The sequence below is a fragment of the Epinephelus lanceolatus genome, chromosome 1, assembly GCF_041903045.1.
Source record: "Epinephelus lanceolatus isolate andai-2023 chromosome 1, ASM4190304v1, whole genome shotgun sequence".
In the NCBI taxonomy this organism is placed as follows: domain Eukaryota; kingdom Metazoa; phylum Chordata; class Actinopteri; order Perciformes; family Serranidae; genus Epinephelus; species Epinephelus lanceolatus.
The window spans coordinates 33,496,610-33,516,897 of NC_135734.1; the positions used below are offsets into that span (position 1 = coordinate 33,496,610).

The following is a 20,288-nucleotide window of genomic DNA, read 5'->3' on the forward strand; positions in this document are numbered from 1 at the left end:
CATTTGGTGTTATGTTACATTACATGGAAGGTTTTTCACTGAGGATTACTGTAATAATTGTACTACACACCACAAAATTCTATGACTTTTCTGAAAATGTCAATGATTTTTACGAATTCCACGAATTCCTTTTCCTGGCCTGGAAAATGAGATTGTGAGATTCCATGACTTTTCCTAGTTTAACATGACCGTTGGAAGCCAGTAGATAACACCAAGCTATGATTTCTGTACTCCAACACAACAAACTCTTTCCAACACTCATCTCTCCAACACTGACTAATGAAGCTCAGCGTAAGTTCAATCAGAAAGACCTTTCTCATGCTCACCCTTTCACATTTTTCTCCATCCCACTCTCCACTACTCCCTCTAATCAGCTGACTATGGGTGTTCACTCCTCTAGTTATCCAATCACACTTTGCCACGATCTCTCAGCCAATCAGGATGCCACTACAAACATTACCATTACAATACACCACCATTTTAAATCTGCTCTCTCTTCTGCAGCTGTCAGCCATCATTTTAGGCAGAATCTTCGCACTCTCCTCCCCGGTCACCTCCAGCCATCGTATCCAGAGGCCAGGACAAGCTCATTCCTCTACTCATCCAGATCATCGGCACTTCTCCATCTTCCTCTCATCTCATCTTCACCACCTCCACCACCAGCATCTAGACCCCGGGGGGGTTCCCTATTCGTCTATAGATTCATCACTCTCCTTAAATCAAACCATCTCTACGGGGTCTAATCGCCAAAGACTTTCCACATTCTTATTCATTCGTTCACATGTTAATAAATATTCTTTTACCATAAAAACGTGTCTCTCCTGACTGAAATGTTTTCATCATTGTTTTTTCTGGAACAAGTCACTTCACGTGAGGTTTCAGAATGAGACTTCTCTTTGTGCGAGACTTGGGCACAGTAACACAGAGACAAATGATAGGTAAGGAAAAACATTTCATTCCTCTATGTGGTTCTTTCCGTAGTGTTGCTAGACACTTCCACTAACAATCTGAGCATACTGGTGGCAAAAACAAGTATTTTTAGTGGATGCAAAGTGATGGTGCACAGTTGCCTGGAGGGATTACACTGCAGCCTGTTTCACCACTTCCACTGCAGCAGGTTCTTTCAATACTGGACCAATTTAAAAAGTTTTCTCCATTAGTCATGACACAGAAACATGGAAAAACGGGGTCAAGACTGAAAACACCAAAGATGCAGTGTAATCAAGAACAAAAGCACACTATATTAATGAGGATATGTCGAATTACAGTTCAAAAGGCATATGTTTGATGGTCTGTGGTCGATAGATCATGAATACCACAGTGGCAAAAACAAGCTCCAGAGACACTGCATGTAATAGAAAAAAATGCGGCACATGCTGCATGGTCTGCGCATAAATTTAACATGTTACATAAAATATTCTGCCCAGGGTCTGCTGGAGCTAGTTTACCATGTGAGCAGGGGAAAAAAACAAAGTGTATCCATCCCCATGGAACGCCCTGTACAGTATGTGGAGCAACACACCTGGATGTGCCTGCATGTGTGAAAATGTCAGAAGTCGCATATGTTATGTGGTAAAAGGCATTTTTCTCAACACAATATACAAACTGTGTTACTGCACTGACACAAAACTAGTTCTGCATATTTAATGGAATATGCTAATAAAAGCAATAAAACTACACACCTCAGCACCGTGGAGCAGAGCATACGTGAGCACAGATGATGATGTGTTAACTAAATGAAATCTTTAATGCCTTTCGATGTGGAACATTACTATTTCCCCCAGTGACATCTATTCTTAACAGTAGCTACATTAGTCACTACTACGTGTCTGATCCTGAATTCATTTATATGAATAATACATGTGTGATATGCTCTTTGTGTTCACGTGCGCATACCATTACAAAAATCTCATCCATTGTGTGTAAACAGCTCTACATTCATGCACACAAATGGTCCCGATGCGGCATCCATTCATCACCTTATCATCCAGCTGTTTGTAAAGCTTGCGGATCTCCTCCTCATATTTCTGCCGCTCCTCCTCAGAGATGTGAACCACAATGGAAGAGGCAACTGAGCAAGGGCTGCAGGGGCTGCAGATGTCAGGGAGCGGCTCCTCGGATTCGGGAGGCACCAGGGGGACGTCCTCAGATTCTGGGCTCAGATCCTCTGACGCAACAACATCCTCACCTACAGACAAGGGACAAAATATTAATTTTTATGTGTTGCTGTTATCGCTGAAAAATCCTTCACTATGGATTAATGCATAAAAAGGGGATTAGCAGGATAATCTTCAGCATATGTCCTTTCCTTGCTCCTGAATACATTTAAATCTCAGGTTGGAGATATGTCTGTGCAATAAATGAGCGTTCCTTTTTACGAACTTAACAGCAGTACAAAATACCAGACCTTTATAACATTAAAATGTCAGTTATCTGTGTTTGGCTCTGGCTCAGACTACTGCAGTAGTTCACAAAGAAACAGGAGTGGAGCCATTGAATGCAGAGTGAAAAACTCTGGCAAATTCACAAAAGGGTTACATGGCTTTTGTGGCCACTTAACCTGCAAAAATAAAACAAAAAAGGACCTTCTCAAAAGAACCTGCACATGGTGAAACGCACTCCTCACTGTGCTGACAAGCAAATAGCACCTCTGAGCCCCTGTGCTATTTGCACGTATTTAAATTAGGTAATATGCGTACATTTGGCACAAAATTAGCCCTAAATGAGCCTAACTGCATTTCACTGCAGATCAGCACTAATAGCCACACACGGTTACAGTGAAGTAATTAGTGTTTCAGAGTTGATAGTAACTGAAGTGCATTGCCTGATATCTTCTTTCATACTCTGAAGGTGTGCATTTGAAAACAACAACAGTACTGACAGACTTGGATATTAAATACCAAATACGGTTTCTCTCTGTCATGTTTAAAGTTTTGAGGAATGCCTCTGCCATTCTCTCTGCTGTTGTTCTGCCTCCTGCGTTCTTGGTTCAATGGCAGTATTCACACTTTGCCACATGGATAATTGCAATCAGATGCAAGAAAATAAGGCAAAGTGCACTCAGCTGCAAAACTTTATGAGCTTGTTTATGCTGTAATATCATTAGAGTGATATCTTTTGTGAACTGAACCTTGACACGGGGTGGATAGCGGTTGCAAGTGATGCGCAACTTATGGTGCTATCAGCTGCCGCAAGCCATTCTTTGTGAATTCGCCTGCACTGACAGCTACTCTGGATTGTAATGCATTGTAATTGTAATGCTCTTCCTCAGGCAGCACTGAGAGTTTGACGATGAGCTTTCTTCCACTGTTGTTTGTGTGACGCCAGTATTTCACAGCACTGATTTGACTGCTGGAAGGACAATCAATTGGGAAATTGAGTGGTTTGCCCCTTTAACGCAAGGTCGAAGTAATCCAGTTAAGACAATACACCTAAGGAACACCTTTCATTGATTAGGTCTTCTTGCCTAGTTGAAGGTGTGCTAATCAATAAAGAATAGCAGCTGGTTAGATGTAAGAAAAACCTGAAAACATATGGCTGTACACAAGAGGACATCTCCGTCAAGACTGTAGATGGAGGAAATGGGGTGGAATTTACTATATGAGACAGCTGGTCCTGTCTTTGGGCCATCCTGGTCTAAAGAATCGGCTAATGTGGTACAAGATGGAGGTCAACAGCATACTGCTCAGGGAGTTCCTGGCCTGAGATGGGCAACAATATAGGGAGCAGTGACTGGGGGACAGGGGCAACGATGTTGTCAAAATGATCCATTAGGAAATTAAAAGTACTAAATTGTTAGAGAGACACGTAGGAAGAGAGTGGAGTGAGAGGTTGTGTGTGTGTGTGTGTGTGTGTGTGTGTGTGTTTGAAGAACAGAAACGGAGAAGGATGTAGCAATAAAGGGAATAATTTTCACTGATAGGTGTTCAATAAAGATGTGTTACAGCATTTTAAAAATTCAGGTCAACACTGAGGGAATGATCTTCAAGAAAAACAGCGGACAGGATTCATTACACGGCTTGAATGTCAACCAATCACTACCATTGAGTGCGCTGACATTTGAATTGACCTACAGTCCAGCAAGAGATGATGCCTCGAAATGTGTGTGTGTGTGTGTGTGTGTGTGTGTATGTGTGTGTGTGTGTGTGTGTGTGTGTGTGCAATTAGGAGTGACTGTGTGTGTTTCTGGTACTTCATGCAGGTGTGTGTGCTGACATGGGAAAAGACCAGCATAAGTTACAATTTTGGTTATTACTAATACATAAGGATTCATAAAACATAACCCCCTCCAGCATTTGGTGCCTTCAGCACAGTAAGAGGGGAATCCAATTATACAAAGTGTAAGTCTGAATAATATTAAACAGAAGTTGCCAAAAAGGGATTTTTAAGTGTTTTGGGCACAAGGCCAGCAAGTCTGTTTGGCTGCTCTCCTCGCATATCTCCACTGGCATGTATTCAGATGATATCAAATGAGGTTAAATCTGCACTTGCGTGGACTGAAAAATAATGTCCGCGGGCTAGCAGGCCGGTAACATTTTCATTCCTGTTAGTAAGCGCTCTGCCATGCATGAAAAGAGACTGGAAAAAGGAACAAGAACTACAGGTACATTTACTGTAGAGATTTTTCTATAGGGGACCACTACACTTACAATCTTTTACTGCATAGGAAGCTGGTTCTTTTCACCAAACATTAAAACAAATCTTAAAACTGTGATAAAATCTCAATTGTTTGGTGTCATCTACAGTAGTTTAACAACACCTGTCTATATCTGGTATTAATATGCATCTTGGGTGATCAGAACACAAGTAGACAGTGTTAAATACAAGTGAAAAAACCACCAAGAGACTGAGGTGGTCTGGGATACATTTGACCACATATCTTTTGTTGTGTAAACGCTGATGTGTCCCTGATCAAGACTAACAGCCTGTTTAGACCTGGTACTATCATGCATCTTGAGTGATCACAAGTCAATAGCGCTAAATACAAGTGTAAACGACCACCGAGAGGCATTGTGATCCAATCACTAAAACCACTTACTGAGGTGGTCCGGGACACATTTGACCATATATCTTTTAAACACTAATGCATCCCTGACAAGGATTACATCATCAGGGCAGGACGTGGTGGTTGTTTTGGTAACAGTGTGCTAATGCTCTATAACTTAATCATTTTATGTAACTCTGGACACATTGTTGCATGACCATCCATTGTTTTGCCCTATAGAGGAAGACGTGTTGAATTTTGTGGACAGGGATATCTTCAGCTGTACTGACACCACCGCTAACATGACGAGCACATGCTAAGGAGCAGATAGCAAAAGTGTGTTTGTAATAACTGTGCACAGAGCAGTGATGAAATCAGAACACAAGTGGTCAGCTGTGTAAACAGTGATGTGTTTTAGCTGTCTACTTGTGTTTGGATCACCGAAATGCATGTTAATACTAGGTATAACCCCTGGGTTGGATAAAGTGTTGGGCAACCATCAATCATTTTGCCCTGGGGAAGAAGATGTGTTGGATTCTGCTGACAGTGATATCTCCAGCTGTATGGACAAAACCACTAATGTGACCGGGCAGAGAGTGGACGTTAAGGCCTTTCCCAAACCACCCGCTGCACCTTCTCCCTACCCACTTCCACTCCATTTCCTCATTCAAGTGAAGAGTCTGCCACACTGACTGCCATCCCAAACCAGTTGTGGGGGAGTGGAAGTGGGTCATTAAAGATGTTCCGTTCAAATGTAAGTTCCCTGCAACTACCTGTACAAACACAAACTACTCACTTTATTGTAAAGTGTTGTATATTTAGAGGGTCTGTTGCAAAAACTAAGCAGCTTATGAAGATCAAAGTAAAAAAAACAAGAGGATGTTTACAAAAAGATAAATGCTATCAAAGAAGCTGTATTTATACCCTATACCTTAATGAAAGGTGCTTCATTCAGCCGGTAAGTTGACTAGAAACAGTTACACTGCGTGATGGAGTGGGAATAAATAGGGCCTGGTTTGGGAAAGGCCCACAATAACTGTGCATGGGGCCCTTTGACCTTCTAGCATAATCGATGTAGGCAGTAACGAACTCTGAACACAAGTGGTCACCTGGAAACAGCAATGTGTCTCGGCTCTCCACTTGCAAAATGCATTTTGATACCAGATGTAAACAGGTAAGTCAACAAGCAGGCTGTAGCTTTGAGCTGAATGCTAACATCCTCATGCTAACATGTTAACAGTAACCAACACGCTGATGCTTAGTTGGGATAATTGGGTAATTGGGATAGTTGGCAGCAGCTCAGTCCATAGGGTCTTGGGTTGGGAACTGGAGGGTCGCCGATTCAAGTCCCCATGCAGCCGAAGTGTGGAGCGTGGCGTGGTAGCTAGAGAGATGCCAGTTTGCCTCCTGGGTACTGCCGAGGTGACCCTGAGCAAGGCATTCAACTCCCAATTGCTCATGGCACCTGACCAAGGCAGCCCCCTCGCTCTGACATGTCGCCATTTAATGCATGTAAGTCCTTTTTGTGCATGTGTGTGTATTTCGGGCCTGTGTGTGTATAACAACAAAGTGAACAAAAATTGAATTAATGAAGGGATTAATAAAGTGTATCTTCTTCTTCCTATGTTTACTATGCTTGCCATCTAAGTTCAGTGTGTTAGCATGCTAACATTTGCTAACTAGCAATAAGTACAAACTACTGTACAGCTGAGGATGACAAAAATAGGTTGCAGTAGTATTTGTTTTGCAGATGGTCATAAACCAAAGTATTGGACAAATTGGTAATATTACCTGGTGGTGCTAGATGAAAGTAGTTATTAGAATACATCCTGAGGAGGACATTAATGTCCGTAGCAAACTGTAACGGTGTGGCATGGTGTTTTTCTGTTTTTTCACCATGAGTGCCACAAACATCGATTGTTTTTTTTACCAAGACATTCCCAGCTGGGACCGTGCCACCAAAAGGAGGTATTTAAAGCCAAAACATGATCTTTTCCTAACCACAACCAAGTTGTTTTTGTGCGGTTTGTAGAAACGTACAATGTCAACATTTATGCTGGGGAAACGGGTTGATAGTTGTCAAGACAATTCACTCATATCCACAAATATCAACCTTGTTTTGACGCAGGATGAAAAGTAAAAGGGTCACCAAGGTCATTAGGATTCATCCTCTGGGAACCATGAACCTAAAAAACCTTCCTGGCAATCCATCTAATATTGGTCGAGCTATTTCAGCCTGGACCAAAGTGGTGGAACAACAAACCACCATCCCACTTGTGTGGCTAAAAATATAAACGTATTATTATTCTAGCACTAAATACAAAAAGTACTGATAATGTCAAAATGCCCGGGCAACAATTTTTCATGGTTCTTCCCCAGAAGGAGACTTAGATATTTCATGTTTTTGTGTGCTGCCAGCGTGATATCAGTGTGAGTATTACCATTCCTCCAGCGGTTCAGCTCAGCCTCCAGTCTTTGAACAGTCTCCTTCAATGACCTGTTCTTCTCCTTTTCCTTTTCGTACTTCTTCTTCCACTGCTCTGCTGTGAGCTCCAGGTTCACTGATACAGTATTTCTGATGGTCTTGGCTCTAATTGGAGGGATGCAGGGAGAAAGAGCACAAGAGAGGAAGGGTGGGGGGGAGCAGCGTGAGGGTAGGAGGGTGAGAGGAGAAGATGTAGGAAAGAGGGGAAAAAGAAAGTGTAAGAGAACAGAGGAACTGTCAACAGGGGTATTTCAGCCCTGGCTGCTCAATGAAAATGGGCTTGCATCTCATTAATTGGTATGCAAATTGGGTTTCTGCCAACTGTGTTTGATGGTGCATGTAGAGAGAGGGAGGTATACGGAGGCAAGAATCACAATGACAGAAACCCTTCAGACCTCTTCACATCAAAATATAGCAATCATACATTTCATAAGAGGATAACAGCACTGTATGTGACCTTAAATTATTGCTAAATTGTGATGCCAAAAAGGGGCATCACAGAGTTGAAACATTCATGATGCTACGGCAGCAGCCCTCAGCTCCGACTGTGAATTCCACATCAGTGGCTATCACTTAATTTCACACATCAGTGAGAATACACTGTTGTCCTTATTCATTTATTCCCTGATATTAACGCGACAAACAGCCCTATCTTACGTTGTCTCATCACATCAGAATTAAGTCAACACTCTGTTTGGATAGCGAGGTGCTGATAATCAAACATCAGGTGACAATAACATTAATGTTGAACAAAGCGGTAATGGTTAGTTTATGTACTTCATCTATGTACACACATCCACAGTCCAAACATAGATCTGCACGTTACACACAACCTGTACGTTTGTAACAATATTGTCACTTGTAACACTGATAACACTGAAATATCTAAATATAGTCTGACAATTATTTGTTTAACGCTCTGAGACCTGCAGGGCTGTCAGCGATCCTAGGCGACATTCCTGTCTGTAAGGAGCTGTAGCGGGCTGAGATTCAGAGTGGTATCATATGAAACTAGATGACCTAAAGAATCCAGTGGTCCCAACCATGTCATGCTAGCTTCTCAGGATGGGGGGCTAAACAACCCTCCAAAGTTAGTCCCTGATCAAACAGAAAGCAGCTGGAGGCAGCTTTTTATAATTGTTTTTATAGAGAATTAAACTTTTTGCTCGCGTTTCTGCACTATAGGTGCCTGGCGTTTTTGCCGGATGTCAACTCTTTTTTCTTCATCTTCTTTCCCATTGTCCAGTCGGATGTTTTAAGAGGCGGGCCTTCTGTGGTGGTTTATAGTTGGTAAATAATGGAGGAGAAACTGGTGGTAGTGGTTGCTGGATACCCAGAGCTATATGGCCCCAACAATAGACAGCAGGTTGTCAAACTGCCCCAAATCATCCTTAAATATACCTGGAAACGGCCATTTTGGAGGCGAAGCTCCTGGACCAACTGGTGGTAATCCCCAAGATCCACCCTCTTTTTTAGGGTCTCATGTACCCACACAGATCTCAGTTTCCCTGTGCCCAACAAAATATTTGCTGACAGCTTCTCACCCTAAACCAGAGCTACAGCAAGTACCCTCTGCCTGAACATTTTAGGAACTAGATGCTGATTACTGGGGGGAAAAAATGGTTGATTTATTATATGGGAAGGATGTGATGGGGTGGTTGCCTGGCAACAATAAAAAGTTGCAGCTGTTTTTTTTACTAGTGGCATTCAATTTTTAAAAAAAGGCAGTGTGGTGTGCCTTGCAAAAGTGCCACACTTTCTGTGTGATGGGGGCCTCAGGCTGAATTTTAGCGAGGGAAAGACGACATGGCAGTATCTGAATAAAAATGGCTCCATGGATACCCACAAGTCATGCCCACTTCATGCTAGTCCCATGCAGTCCTGTGCAAAACCATGTCATTTTTTGCATGCAGTACAGATATTTCTGCATACTTGAGTCCATAAACAGTTTTGAATTATACACTGGGTATGACTGGAAAGTGAGCCTAATTTTATTCATGTGTGGTGATGTTAACCCCTATATGAGCCATTTTATTGTCATGAGACCGTTTTAACGACCCACAGTGACCTCTAGGATAATCACAGCCTCATGAAACTTTACAGCCACAAACTAAAGACCTCAGGCATTTAGAGGATATATGGCTTTAATAGGTGTATGGACAATAAGGGGGTTTCTTAGCAGTTTTCAGAACATAAGTGCTCGCCAAAACCTCCAAATGTCAAAAGTTTTTGATTCCAAATTACAGCATGAATTTTTCTGTGGTGTTCCTCGAGGTCTTGCTGTCTTAATGAGGTATTTTGAGGTTGTTGTTTTTTTTACCATTTTTATCAATTCACAAGTGGTAAAAAATGCTTAAACTGGCACCAAATCTGTGTAAGAAATGGTATCAACCCAAAAATGATATGAATGAACATAACTGAGCATGAGGGAATGGCCATCCTATATTTCCATCATAATGTTCTAAGGCTGAACACAGTCAAACTTTCAAACTTTGAACAGGCGTCTAACCAAAACACTTTGAGGATTTATGACCAGAAAAACCCGACAGATGATGCTGAGCTGCATCTCAAATTAATCTTGAGGTTCCTGACTTTCAGATGATGTATATCACTTTTATGTGGCATATACTGTTGACCTGCTATCTCTCCCTAAAGATCCCCTGTCTCCAATCTAAAAAGACAAAAATGGGTCTATGGTGGGTCTCGGAGGGTTTATGTCATGTCATAGTATTTGTGGTGCCATATTGATTTTAATGAATAGATTAATCATGGTGTCAAACAGCTTCCATGGCTGACACAGAGAGATAAGAGACCAAATCTTCTGTTCGGTTAAATTCAAATATGCACTGTGGATTTCTGTCGCTCCCTTTTCTAAGCCATGCATTATTTATTTCACCCAACACTCTCATGTCAGTCACTATTCAAGGAATTTATTGGTGAAGGAAAGAGGCTGGAGATGGATAAGGAGGCTTTTTCGGGATCTTGTCTTTCTATCTGTGAGTTTCTCTGAGTTGACCGTGAGCAATGGGAGTGGAAAGCTGGCGAGCAAACCAAATCTCTGCCTCTGTGAGTGCAGCTTACCCTCAAGATTACAAAATAAAAGCTCTTTAAGCAATCCCGACACGATCACAAAACACACACAAACCCTGCCTCCAAAGCAGGGCGTCAAAAGGAAAGTTGGGTGCAGCAAAATGTGAACAGCATATCTGAGTTGAGCACATTACAGCAGAAACAGCTGCAGCTGAGCCAGACCCACGTGTACAGTGCAGCAGCCCATGGCTACTTAGCACGGAAGCATGTTACCGTTGGCCAAACATCAAGGTGGACTTGGTCTCTACATCGTTGTAGCTGGAGGGAGAGCAACAGATGAACATGGTGGTGCGGCAGTTCCCGCCCAGCGAGTCCTGTAAGATGCGAGTCATCTTGCTGTCACGGTATGGTACGTGGGATTTCTACAATGAGATACAGTGAGAAAGGAAGAAAGGCATAAAAAAAGAGACAGATAGAAGAGGATTAAAAGGCCGCAGAGGGTACTCTGAATTGCTGTATCACCATGCACATGCCTTTCTTCTTAAAAACTAAAAATAATGTTGTGAGCATCAGCACAGAACAAAGGAAGAATAAAAGGTTTCTCTCCGTCTGTTGCATCATTCACAGTATTACCTTTTTAACCTCTGGAGCGCCTTCAAAAAGACTGTGTCCTCGGTTAATGAATAAAGAATGAATGGCGGTAGATTTATAAAAGATTTGTGGGGCATTCACAGTTTGTGAGCCCTTCCATTAGGTTTATGAGGAATTCCCTGAGCCCTCCTGGTTATATAATAGAAGATGGTGTATATTTTAATTACGATGATGGAGCTTGGAAGGGTTATGGAATGGGCAGGCTGCAATGAGTGAGTGAATTTGCTGGTTGAGTTTGGTGCAAGATGGAAAGGAGCCACCAGCTATAGCAGCATTGGGGGTTTTGGACAAGGGGACAGAAAACTAGCTAACATGTCACTGTAGCATTAACCAATACAAACACATGACAACAATGTCAGTATGGAAGGATTCTGGAAAACACCGGACGAGGATCACATTTCATTGTTTTTACATTTGGTGCCGACATTTTTGCTTTCTACAACATCTGTAAATGGCAACTGCGGTACTGTGGTGTTAACACTGGAAAAAGGTTGTGGCTATGACAAATAAAATATGGTTAAAGAAACAGTTTGACATTTTGGGAAATGTGCTTATTTGCCTTCTTGCTGAGAGTTACATCCTTTTCCCATCAAAATTCTCAGGTATATGCAGGTTTTTTAAACGGGGGAACACACTAAAAGTAGGAGATAGGCTCCTTTACTAATGCAGATGTAAGACCATCCAGACAGCAACAGTATTAATGGTGCAGAAAAGTGTTGTTTTATCTCTTTCACCTGCAGGCCTGAGCAAAAATATACAAGCTATAACAGCACCAGGCACACACACATGTACATGCTTTTACCTCAACAGGGGCCAGACTGAACAACGCCCTTCCTTTTATGGCCTAGTAGGGTCACAGACAGGTTATTGTGCTGTTTAAACCAAATATAAATGAAAGGAAATGGGCATGTACAGTATAATGGCCACCGGCAAGTGTGTCTGTCAGTTGTTTTTTCACTGGTTTGGACATGATGAACATGCCAGAAAACAGGTAGAAAGCAGCATGGAGGCCAGTGAAAAATGTTTCATTGGTTACTTCTGTTTTTCATATGTGTTACGTATCAAGTCTCTCTCTAAAACTCAGTGGCAACTAATTTGGAAAAATGTTTGAATGCAGATTGGACAGAGAGGGATGGAATTTGTGGTGGTGCATCAATCCACCCCAGTGTCATGTTTCCACCCCTGCCTATTGGTACAGGAGCTGATAAATACCTGTGACTACAGCAGAGTTATTTGTCCCGGGAGTGACTGTCAATTGTAACCTTTCCCACCAAAGACAAAAGCCAAATGTTAGCGGGTGTTAGTGGGGGTTTTTGTGCAGTGGGAGAGGCGCTTTAGATGAGATGGGTGATGCCACTCTCATGTTTGAATAATTAATATGAAGCCACCGCCAGCAGATGGTTAGCTTATTTTATTTTGGCCTGGCTCTGTCCAAGGTTAACAAATTCCCCAACCAGCACCTCTAAAACTCACAGATTAACATGTTATATCTTGTTGGTAACAAAAAACTGCACACAAAAATGTAAACATGACCAGTTGTGGTTATTTTTGGGGGGTCATGTGCTGGGACCAGTGACTTCCCGAAGTCCTCCCTGTTGCCTTGCATACTTCCGGTGGTGACAACCTTTTTGATATGAAGTGCCATTTTTAAATGTTCTTGTTAATCACTGCCGTATCAATATCATGTCAATCCCTCGCTCCTCAAAATGCCTCATAAAAACTTTAGCAATGTCCTCACTTTGTTGTTTGAGGCATTGGTTTGAAGCAACAAAGCTCATTCCTTAGCTTCCTTCCTTAGCACTAAATGGTCTCAGGCCTAAATACATCTCTGATTTACTTGTACGTTATGAAGCACCCAGACCCCTCAGATCACCTGGAACAGGTTTACTCAGTGTTCCCAGGATCAAAACCAAACAAGGTGAAGCAGCCTTTAGGTTCTATGCTCCTCGCCTGTGGAACAAACTTCCAGAATATCTGAGGTCGGCTGAAACTGTCAGCTCATTTAAATCAGGGCTTAAAACATTACTATTTACTGCAGCTTACCAGTGGACTAGATATGTAACTTATTGTTAGGATAATCTGTAGCTATTGTTTTTATATTTGTCTGCTGTTGCTTTTGCTTTATGTTTGCTTTTTAAATGCAGTTTTTAACTATATTTATTGTCTTGCTTTTAGCTTTTGTTTTTAATGATCTCAAACACAATTTTATTGTTCCTTTAATGTTTTATTTTAATGTATTTCTCTTGTAAAGCACATTGAATTGCCTTGTGTATGAATGGTGCTATATAAATAAAATTGCCTTGCCTTGCCTTGCCTTATCGTCCAATCACAGTGTCTTGCTAAAACATGGTAAGTCATTCACATCCACACTCTCATCAAGTGCAATGCTAAAGCTGCTAACTTTCTGAGTATGTGTGTTTGTGCCTTTGTATCATTCTATGTCCCCTCTCTTAATGCTGAGGTTTTTACAGATTCCTTAACACAGCACTAGCGAAACTCTTCATGATTTGAGTCACGAGGTGGAATACTGATCAGTCAATCTGATCAGAGCCGATCAGATTAAATCAATGGATGAGAGGAGCAGCTGTTTGTGAGTGAAAGCTTTATCAAGATTATTTTTTTTTGGCTTTTTGCCTTTAATGACACGACAGATTAGCATGAAAGGAGGGGGGGGGGGCGGGACATGTAGCAAATGGTCGCAGGCTGGAATCAAACCCGTGGCTGCTACAGTAAAGACAATGGCTTTGCACACGGGATGCCCGCCCCAACCACTGAGCTACTGGGCATCCCGAAAGCAAACTCTGCGGCAATCGTGTTATCGTTAAGGGCCGCTGCAAATAAATCAGTGTGTAGGAAGCCCTGCAAACATTTCAAATAACTCCCTTGCATACTTGTTGCTAGTGTGCCATTAGTAAAGCCACAACATGACAGCGGTGGCATACTTTTTGAGGGTGCTGACCTCTGCTTCAGACCTTCAGACAGAATCAGGCTAGCTGTTCCCCCTGCTTCCAGTCTTCAACCAAAGGTAGCTTAACATTTACAATACAAAAATGAGAGCAGTATCGATCTTGTCATCCAACTCTCGACCAGAAAACAAATAAGCGTATTTCCCAAAATGTCAAACTATTCCTTTAAGGTAGGGATACTGGGCTGATGGATGGTGTGATTTGGCTGTGAGTGACGTTGACGACATTTAGGTTGTGCTAATCTAATACGCTCAACTACTTCACTGCAGCCTCGGCTCAGTTTTGGTAAACATATTGTTTTGGCAGCGAGTACGAGGTATATATAAAAACAAACAATAATAAGACAAGCCTTAAGCGGCTGCGATACCCTGGAGGCCTGATAGATAAGAAAGGCTGCGGAGAATTTCTCCACCGTACCGTTCCTTCGGCCAAAGCTGAGATGACGTTCCCCAGGGCCGACAGAGACTTGTTGATGTTCTTGGCCTCATCCAGCACTGCTCCCTCCGCACCTGTCTTACTGACCTGACACAGACACACACACACATACACACACACACACACACACACACACAGCAGGAATTAGCTCATAAAGTACATCATCAGCATAAAAATGTCATCAGGGAAACCATGTTTATTTTCATGTAATGCTTTATTTTACAGGTCCTGTAGTTTGGTTTTAATTTCCTACAAATGACATGATCTGTAACTTTAAATTCATACGAAGGTTCCTGGAGATAACTGTGTAATTTGGTACTAATTATAGGGAAAACGCAGACAGTGTTCAGTTGGTACACGTCCAATTAATTAATTATAATTAATTGCCAGCGAAAGAGTCTTCTATTCAGTGCACAGCCGGTGACTTGAGCATCCAGAAATGTGAAATGTGTATACAGGCAAGCACACAAGTAAACATATCTGATGAATAAAGTTTATATTTTTGAATATATATATTTTTTATATAATATTGCTCATGAATTTTTCCAGATTTAAATGGAGCAATTCAAGTCTCTGTCAGTCGACAACTTAATATCAACTCAACACACCTCAAATAACAGTCTCAGAATTCTTTTTCTATTTTCCTGATAATGCGTGCCAAAAATCACACATTACTTTTTAGAAAACGGAGGAAAGGAAGGAAATTACACACCTGTGAAAGAAAGCACTTCTGTTTTGTACTGTAAATTGTTAAGAACACTTGAAGTCAGCCAGCTTTTGAGAAGGTTTGTGCCAGAGACACTTTGAAAGGGAAGTCACACCATATTGTCTCAAAATCGTCATGGGATACAATTATTTACAGTGAGATGATGAGGAGCTTAATTATAGAGGAGAGAAAGTCATCCTATCAAAGCCTTCTGTGGAGCATGCACCAGCTTCCTGTTCAGCCAATATTTTTTGTATCAGCCTGAGAAGTTGTTGGAGCAGAACCATTTCCTCCATCATCCCCAGGGATGACCAACACAACTTAAAGATGCAGCATCAGCACTTAATAGCTACAAAGCACTGCCGTCAGCATCTGTATGGCCATCTACTACTCTAACCGCACACTACTCTATATTTTGTATCAATACTATCAACACTAGACTCCTGCCAGGAGTCGAGGTGTCGCGCTCAGTCTCGTCTCTAAATGTATTTTCTATCTGCTTTTTGGAGTATGACCTATGTTCTGGAGATAATTCGTTTTATAGATGGTGCAATGAGGCGAGCTGACTCAGATTTCACCTGAAGGCCTTGAAACAAGAGGACAATTAGTTGCTTGTGGCGCTCTCCTCAATTTGACCTCTGTCTCGGCTGAAACCTGCTTTAGAGCTTATCTGAACAGAGGAAAATAGAGTTTATTATTTCTCAGAAAATGATTTTTTGTCTCCATCAGCGGAACCGATTGGATTCCTCAAAATGAGCAAACACAAAACCTGACATTGCATCAGCTATGGAAAAAAAACATAAGGCATCTAAGACAGATAATGTTGAACTTAATGAAAATTCAGTGCAGTGTTATAAAGTGAGTGCTTTAAAATGCTCTACGAGTGAAGTTCAGAGCTTTAATGCATTGTTTATCTGCTTCTTTGATGTCTGAAAACACCTTTTGTGAGAAAAGGCGTCCCAGTGTTGCAAAATCCTGCTGACAGTGAATGTTGAGAGTTTATAGCAGCGCGAAGCCCTACTTTTAATGTTTTTTTAGATGAAATTTCTCTTTCGTCCTACCTTCTCACTCCCAGCTAGGTCGACCAGGTACAGCTTCCCACACAGCTTCTGCTCTGTCTCCACGTGTTCTTGTTTGATGTTTATCAGGAAGATGCTGTGACTGCGGGAACTGTGCTCATTCATGTCTGAAGAATAAAGTGCAGAGACGAGAGGAGAGACTCTAATTCAGACTCCTTGTGTGAAACGTCATTCGGTGTATTATTCCCCACGGCAGGGGTTGTTGAGCAAGATGTTCCCTTTGCAGCTCATCATGTGTTTCTCACCTTTGCACCTGGAAATTGTTATACTTAAACTGTGAAAAAAAACCTGACATGAAACATGTGACAGAGTGAGCGTCAAAGCATAACGAGGATTAAAAGAATGACTCACTGGTGACTGCAACGTGACGGTTGGCCTTCCCTTCATCTATGACATCCATCACTTCCTCTGGGCTTGTGACAAAGCGCTCTGTGCAGCCCTTAGTGAGAGAAACACACGTGCAAACATTCATTTGCGCTGTGAGGAAAAGAAACCATCCACACATACCTGTACAGCACAAGCACCAACAAACACACTGTATCTGCATATGAATGCTCCCACATGCACAATCACTTTAAGTTTAAAGGCAAGCACATATGCTTGTGTCTGAACAAATACAGACACATCAAATCTTACAAAGACTGACATTTGCTTTTCTGAAAATCAGTATCCTAAAACTTCAAAGCAAGAGTTCAACATTTTGGAAAATTCACTTATTCATTGTCTGGCATCAGTTATGTTCGCTGGATGAGAAGACTGCCACCACTTAAAGCTACAGCCAGCAGCCTGCTAGCTTAGCTTAGCTAGACTGAAAACAAGGGGAATCAGTTGGCCTAATTTTACCAAACCATGACAAAACCCCCCTGCCAGCATGTTATATTCATTTGTTTCATCTGTACATAAACTAATAAAAAACTATGATTCACGACTTTTTGGAGGGTTGTGTCTGAGACAACTTTTTGGCCCTGAACAGTTACAACCAGCAGCAGAAGAAGTTACCGGTCGCACCAAGTAATAGGTCAGCTCATAACCCCCATTACACAACATACTACAGATTAAACAAATAGGATAAAACGTGTCAAATTAAGATCTGGTTCATTATGTATAAATTCAAGGTTTTTATATCATTCTTTAGCTTCCCAGTAGTGTTTCTTTTGTATTCAAATCTAAACATTTAAATTTTGGTTGAAGTATGTATGTTTTAGCATCAAAATGCTATTTGCCCAAGCCATTCTAAAAATGATTCCCATGTGACCTAACGTAAGTTTTTGCATGATGACATTGCTACATTCGCTCCCCAGTTCACCTGTGCCTCTTTGTAACTGAACAAAGCTTTCTTTGAGTCTTATGTGTTATCACTCTTTTAAATTAGCTACATTCCTCTAACCCCACTAAGTGGCACGAATGGTAAGTCACAAGTGGAGGCAGCGGTAGATCAGCAGCTCCAATGTTCCATCAGGTAAAATTACTGGCTTTCAAAAAGAGAAATATATATATAGAGCCAGAGTGTGCAACGCTTGTTTTCGACATTCAAAATTAATTACGATTTTGGCTTTGGGCTTTGGCTTTGGTTCCCTGTCAGTAAGGGCTGTTTGACAGCAGGGTAAAGCAGTTGACATATTGCACTGATTGTGAATGAGTAGCTTGTACATCCCCACTTCAAAAAATCCAGACTAACCCTTTCTGTTATCATTATATATTATATATCACCGCTCCAACCTACATCACTGCTTTTTGCTAATGTCTGAGTGGAAGTTTCCATTTGAAAAACCCGGCAAAATGCTGATGGACCCGCCCTTTAAGGACTGTTAGAGGTGCTGGTCAGGCACCCGAGGAAGTGCTTGGCTTTGAAGCCAATTTTCGAGGCAGCCAAAAAGTGGACTCATAACTCCTGAGTTCATCACGGCCCAAAAAGACTTTTTCCCATAGAGCGTCACAAACGCAAAATGACTCACTCCACTATCGAGATTAAATCCATACAGTCCGATAACATTTGGAAAGCCTAAAAGAGCTGTAAGATTAAATCATATCCCCATTCAAGTTCGCAGAGCGCTAAACCGGAAGTGGGTGGCACTGGCTTGGCTGGCAGAAGCACCATCGATCACCTGGGTAATTTCATACCACAAAAATACAGCTTTTTTGGCTTCAAGCACCACTGAGCAACTTTTCAATGCTATATCCAGGTCTCTTAATAAATCCATGGGTGCTCCTGGGGGGAATCTGACAGAGCCAGGCTCATAGCAGCTTCCCCATTTCCAGTATTTGTGCTAAACTAAGCTAAGCTAAGCTAATCTAAAGCTAAGCTGCTTGCCATAGCCTTGGTTATATTTATAAGACAGATATGACAGTGATATCAATCATCTCATCTAACTCTCCAACAGGAAGCCAAAAAGCTTATCTTCCTAAATGTCAAACTATGGTATTCTCTTGACATGCACCTATAACAGAAACTAAATCTCCATAATAAGAGAACAGAATTCAAAGTGAATCATGTCAAACTGCAGATGACTCACCTTCACATAAGGAACTCTGTATTTGTCTTCATGCACCGACAGATTGGTTTTTGTCACTAGGATGTGAGGGAAAGAGGTCATTATGTTACCTAAAGCATTATCTGTTTGTGTGTGCATGTGCAAATGAGCATCTACACGTGAATGTGTTTCACTCTTGGCACAACTTTAATCTGACCTGACGACGTTTTCCTTTATATCTGTGAGTCAAACTCTGCTAATGCGGTGTAAAAAAACATGACGCCCTTGCTATCAATGTTTTTAATGGGACTGAACTATTTTTGCCAAAGTCACCGAGAGGTTAAGCAGATGCCTACGCTAATGTCAGTGAACAAAATACTAATTTTTTGGCCGAGCCATTTATTGGCCCCAATTCCTGCATTAGTCATTTCACATTTGAAAGTCCTATCTTGTCGATGATAATTAAATTTCAGCAGATTGTGGAGGCTGCTTTTTTTCTTTTGCTTGGAGACGCTATGCCAGTGAGTGTCCGTGTTTGTGTGTTTTATCACCCTACAGCCACTTTTTCTCTTCGCAAATACCTCCACAGGGTGTTGTTCTCTGTTCTGCCTCGATTCATCTCGCTTGTTGTCGACTCCTTTTTTTTGTTCATAGCTTAAAATGTTCCTCAGCTGCTGCGAACTCCCCTGCATACAAACGGGGGGCTTTCACCACTGTCTCTGGCTCGATTGAAGATGTAATCACAAGGATGCTGCCTACGGCTCCCTGTCCGGGCCTCTTCATCATTTTATACTGGTTTTATATCTCAGTGATGTGACTATGAACTGCAATGCTGAGGTGCTTCTGTGTGTACAACGCGCAAAACCACAGTGCTTTATTGTCTGAAGCAGAAAAGTATAAAAGGAAGTGGGGTACACATAATAATAAATAAAAACCTCAAGATGCTATATCAACACAATATTGTTAATGCACTAAGCCTACTTGGTGAGTACAGCGAGCTCTGAGCTTCACTGCTTTATTTTTGATTGATGTTCAACGCTAGCTTTAAAAAAAAAACAAAAAAAAAAACAAGCAGACAAGGTTTAGGTACTTATAGCCCTGAGTTGTCTGCAGTCTTTCTCTTGGGCTGCATACAGCCTTCATTAATAAGACAGAGTAAAAGAAGTCCACACTCTCTACTCTCCCTACTGCAAAGTATTATTTTTTTCTTAACTGCTTTCTTCTCTCATCAGGATTTTGGCAGCAAGTCCGTAAGAGGTAAATAAGATTTCAAAAAATGAAATGTCCCCCCATCCCGTGACAAAATTACTCCCTTGATGACAACATTACAGTCTATTCGTATGGGGCTATGAATGTAGCTATAAGGGTTTGAATTTCCAACTGTGTACTGCAAGAAAACTGCACAGTATTAACTAGTGCTGCACCCTAATAGTTGACCAAACGTTAGCCAACCAGAAAGGTCATTAGTCAGCAAGATTTCA

At 41.6% G+C, this 20,288-nt stretch overlaps 1 protein-coding gene across 4 annotated transcripts in view; it reads right to left on the minus strand.

The window, feature by feature from the left end:
- The window catches only part of kif5ab (kinesin family member 5A, b), a 94,130-nt gene that overhangs the window by 41,660 nt on the left and 32,182 nt on the right, over positions 1–20,288 (minus strand). For all 4 annotated transcript variants that reach the window (XM_033625967.2, XM_033625968.2, XM_078169678.1 and 1 more), the window contains exons 6-12: positions 18,850–18,905; positions 16,688–16,775; positions 16,319–16,443; positions 14,534–14,638; positions 10,773–10,921; positions 7,426–7,574; positions 1,980–2,188 (exon numbers count right to left, since the gene is read on the minus strand). In XM_033625967.2, the coding sequence (XP_033481858.1) occupies positions 1,980–2,188; positions 7,426–7,574; positions 10,773–10,921; positions 14,534–14,638; positions 16,319–16,443; positions 16,688–16,775; positions 18,850–18,905 (881 nt within the window). The remainder of the gene's footprint in view (positions 1–1,979; positions 2,189–7,425; positions 7,575–10,772; positions 10,922–14,533; positions 14,639–16,318; positions 16,444–16,687; positions 16,776–18,849; positions 18,906–20,288) is intronic.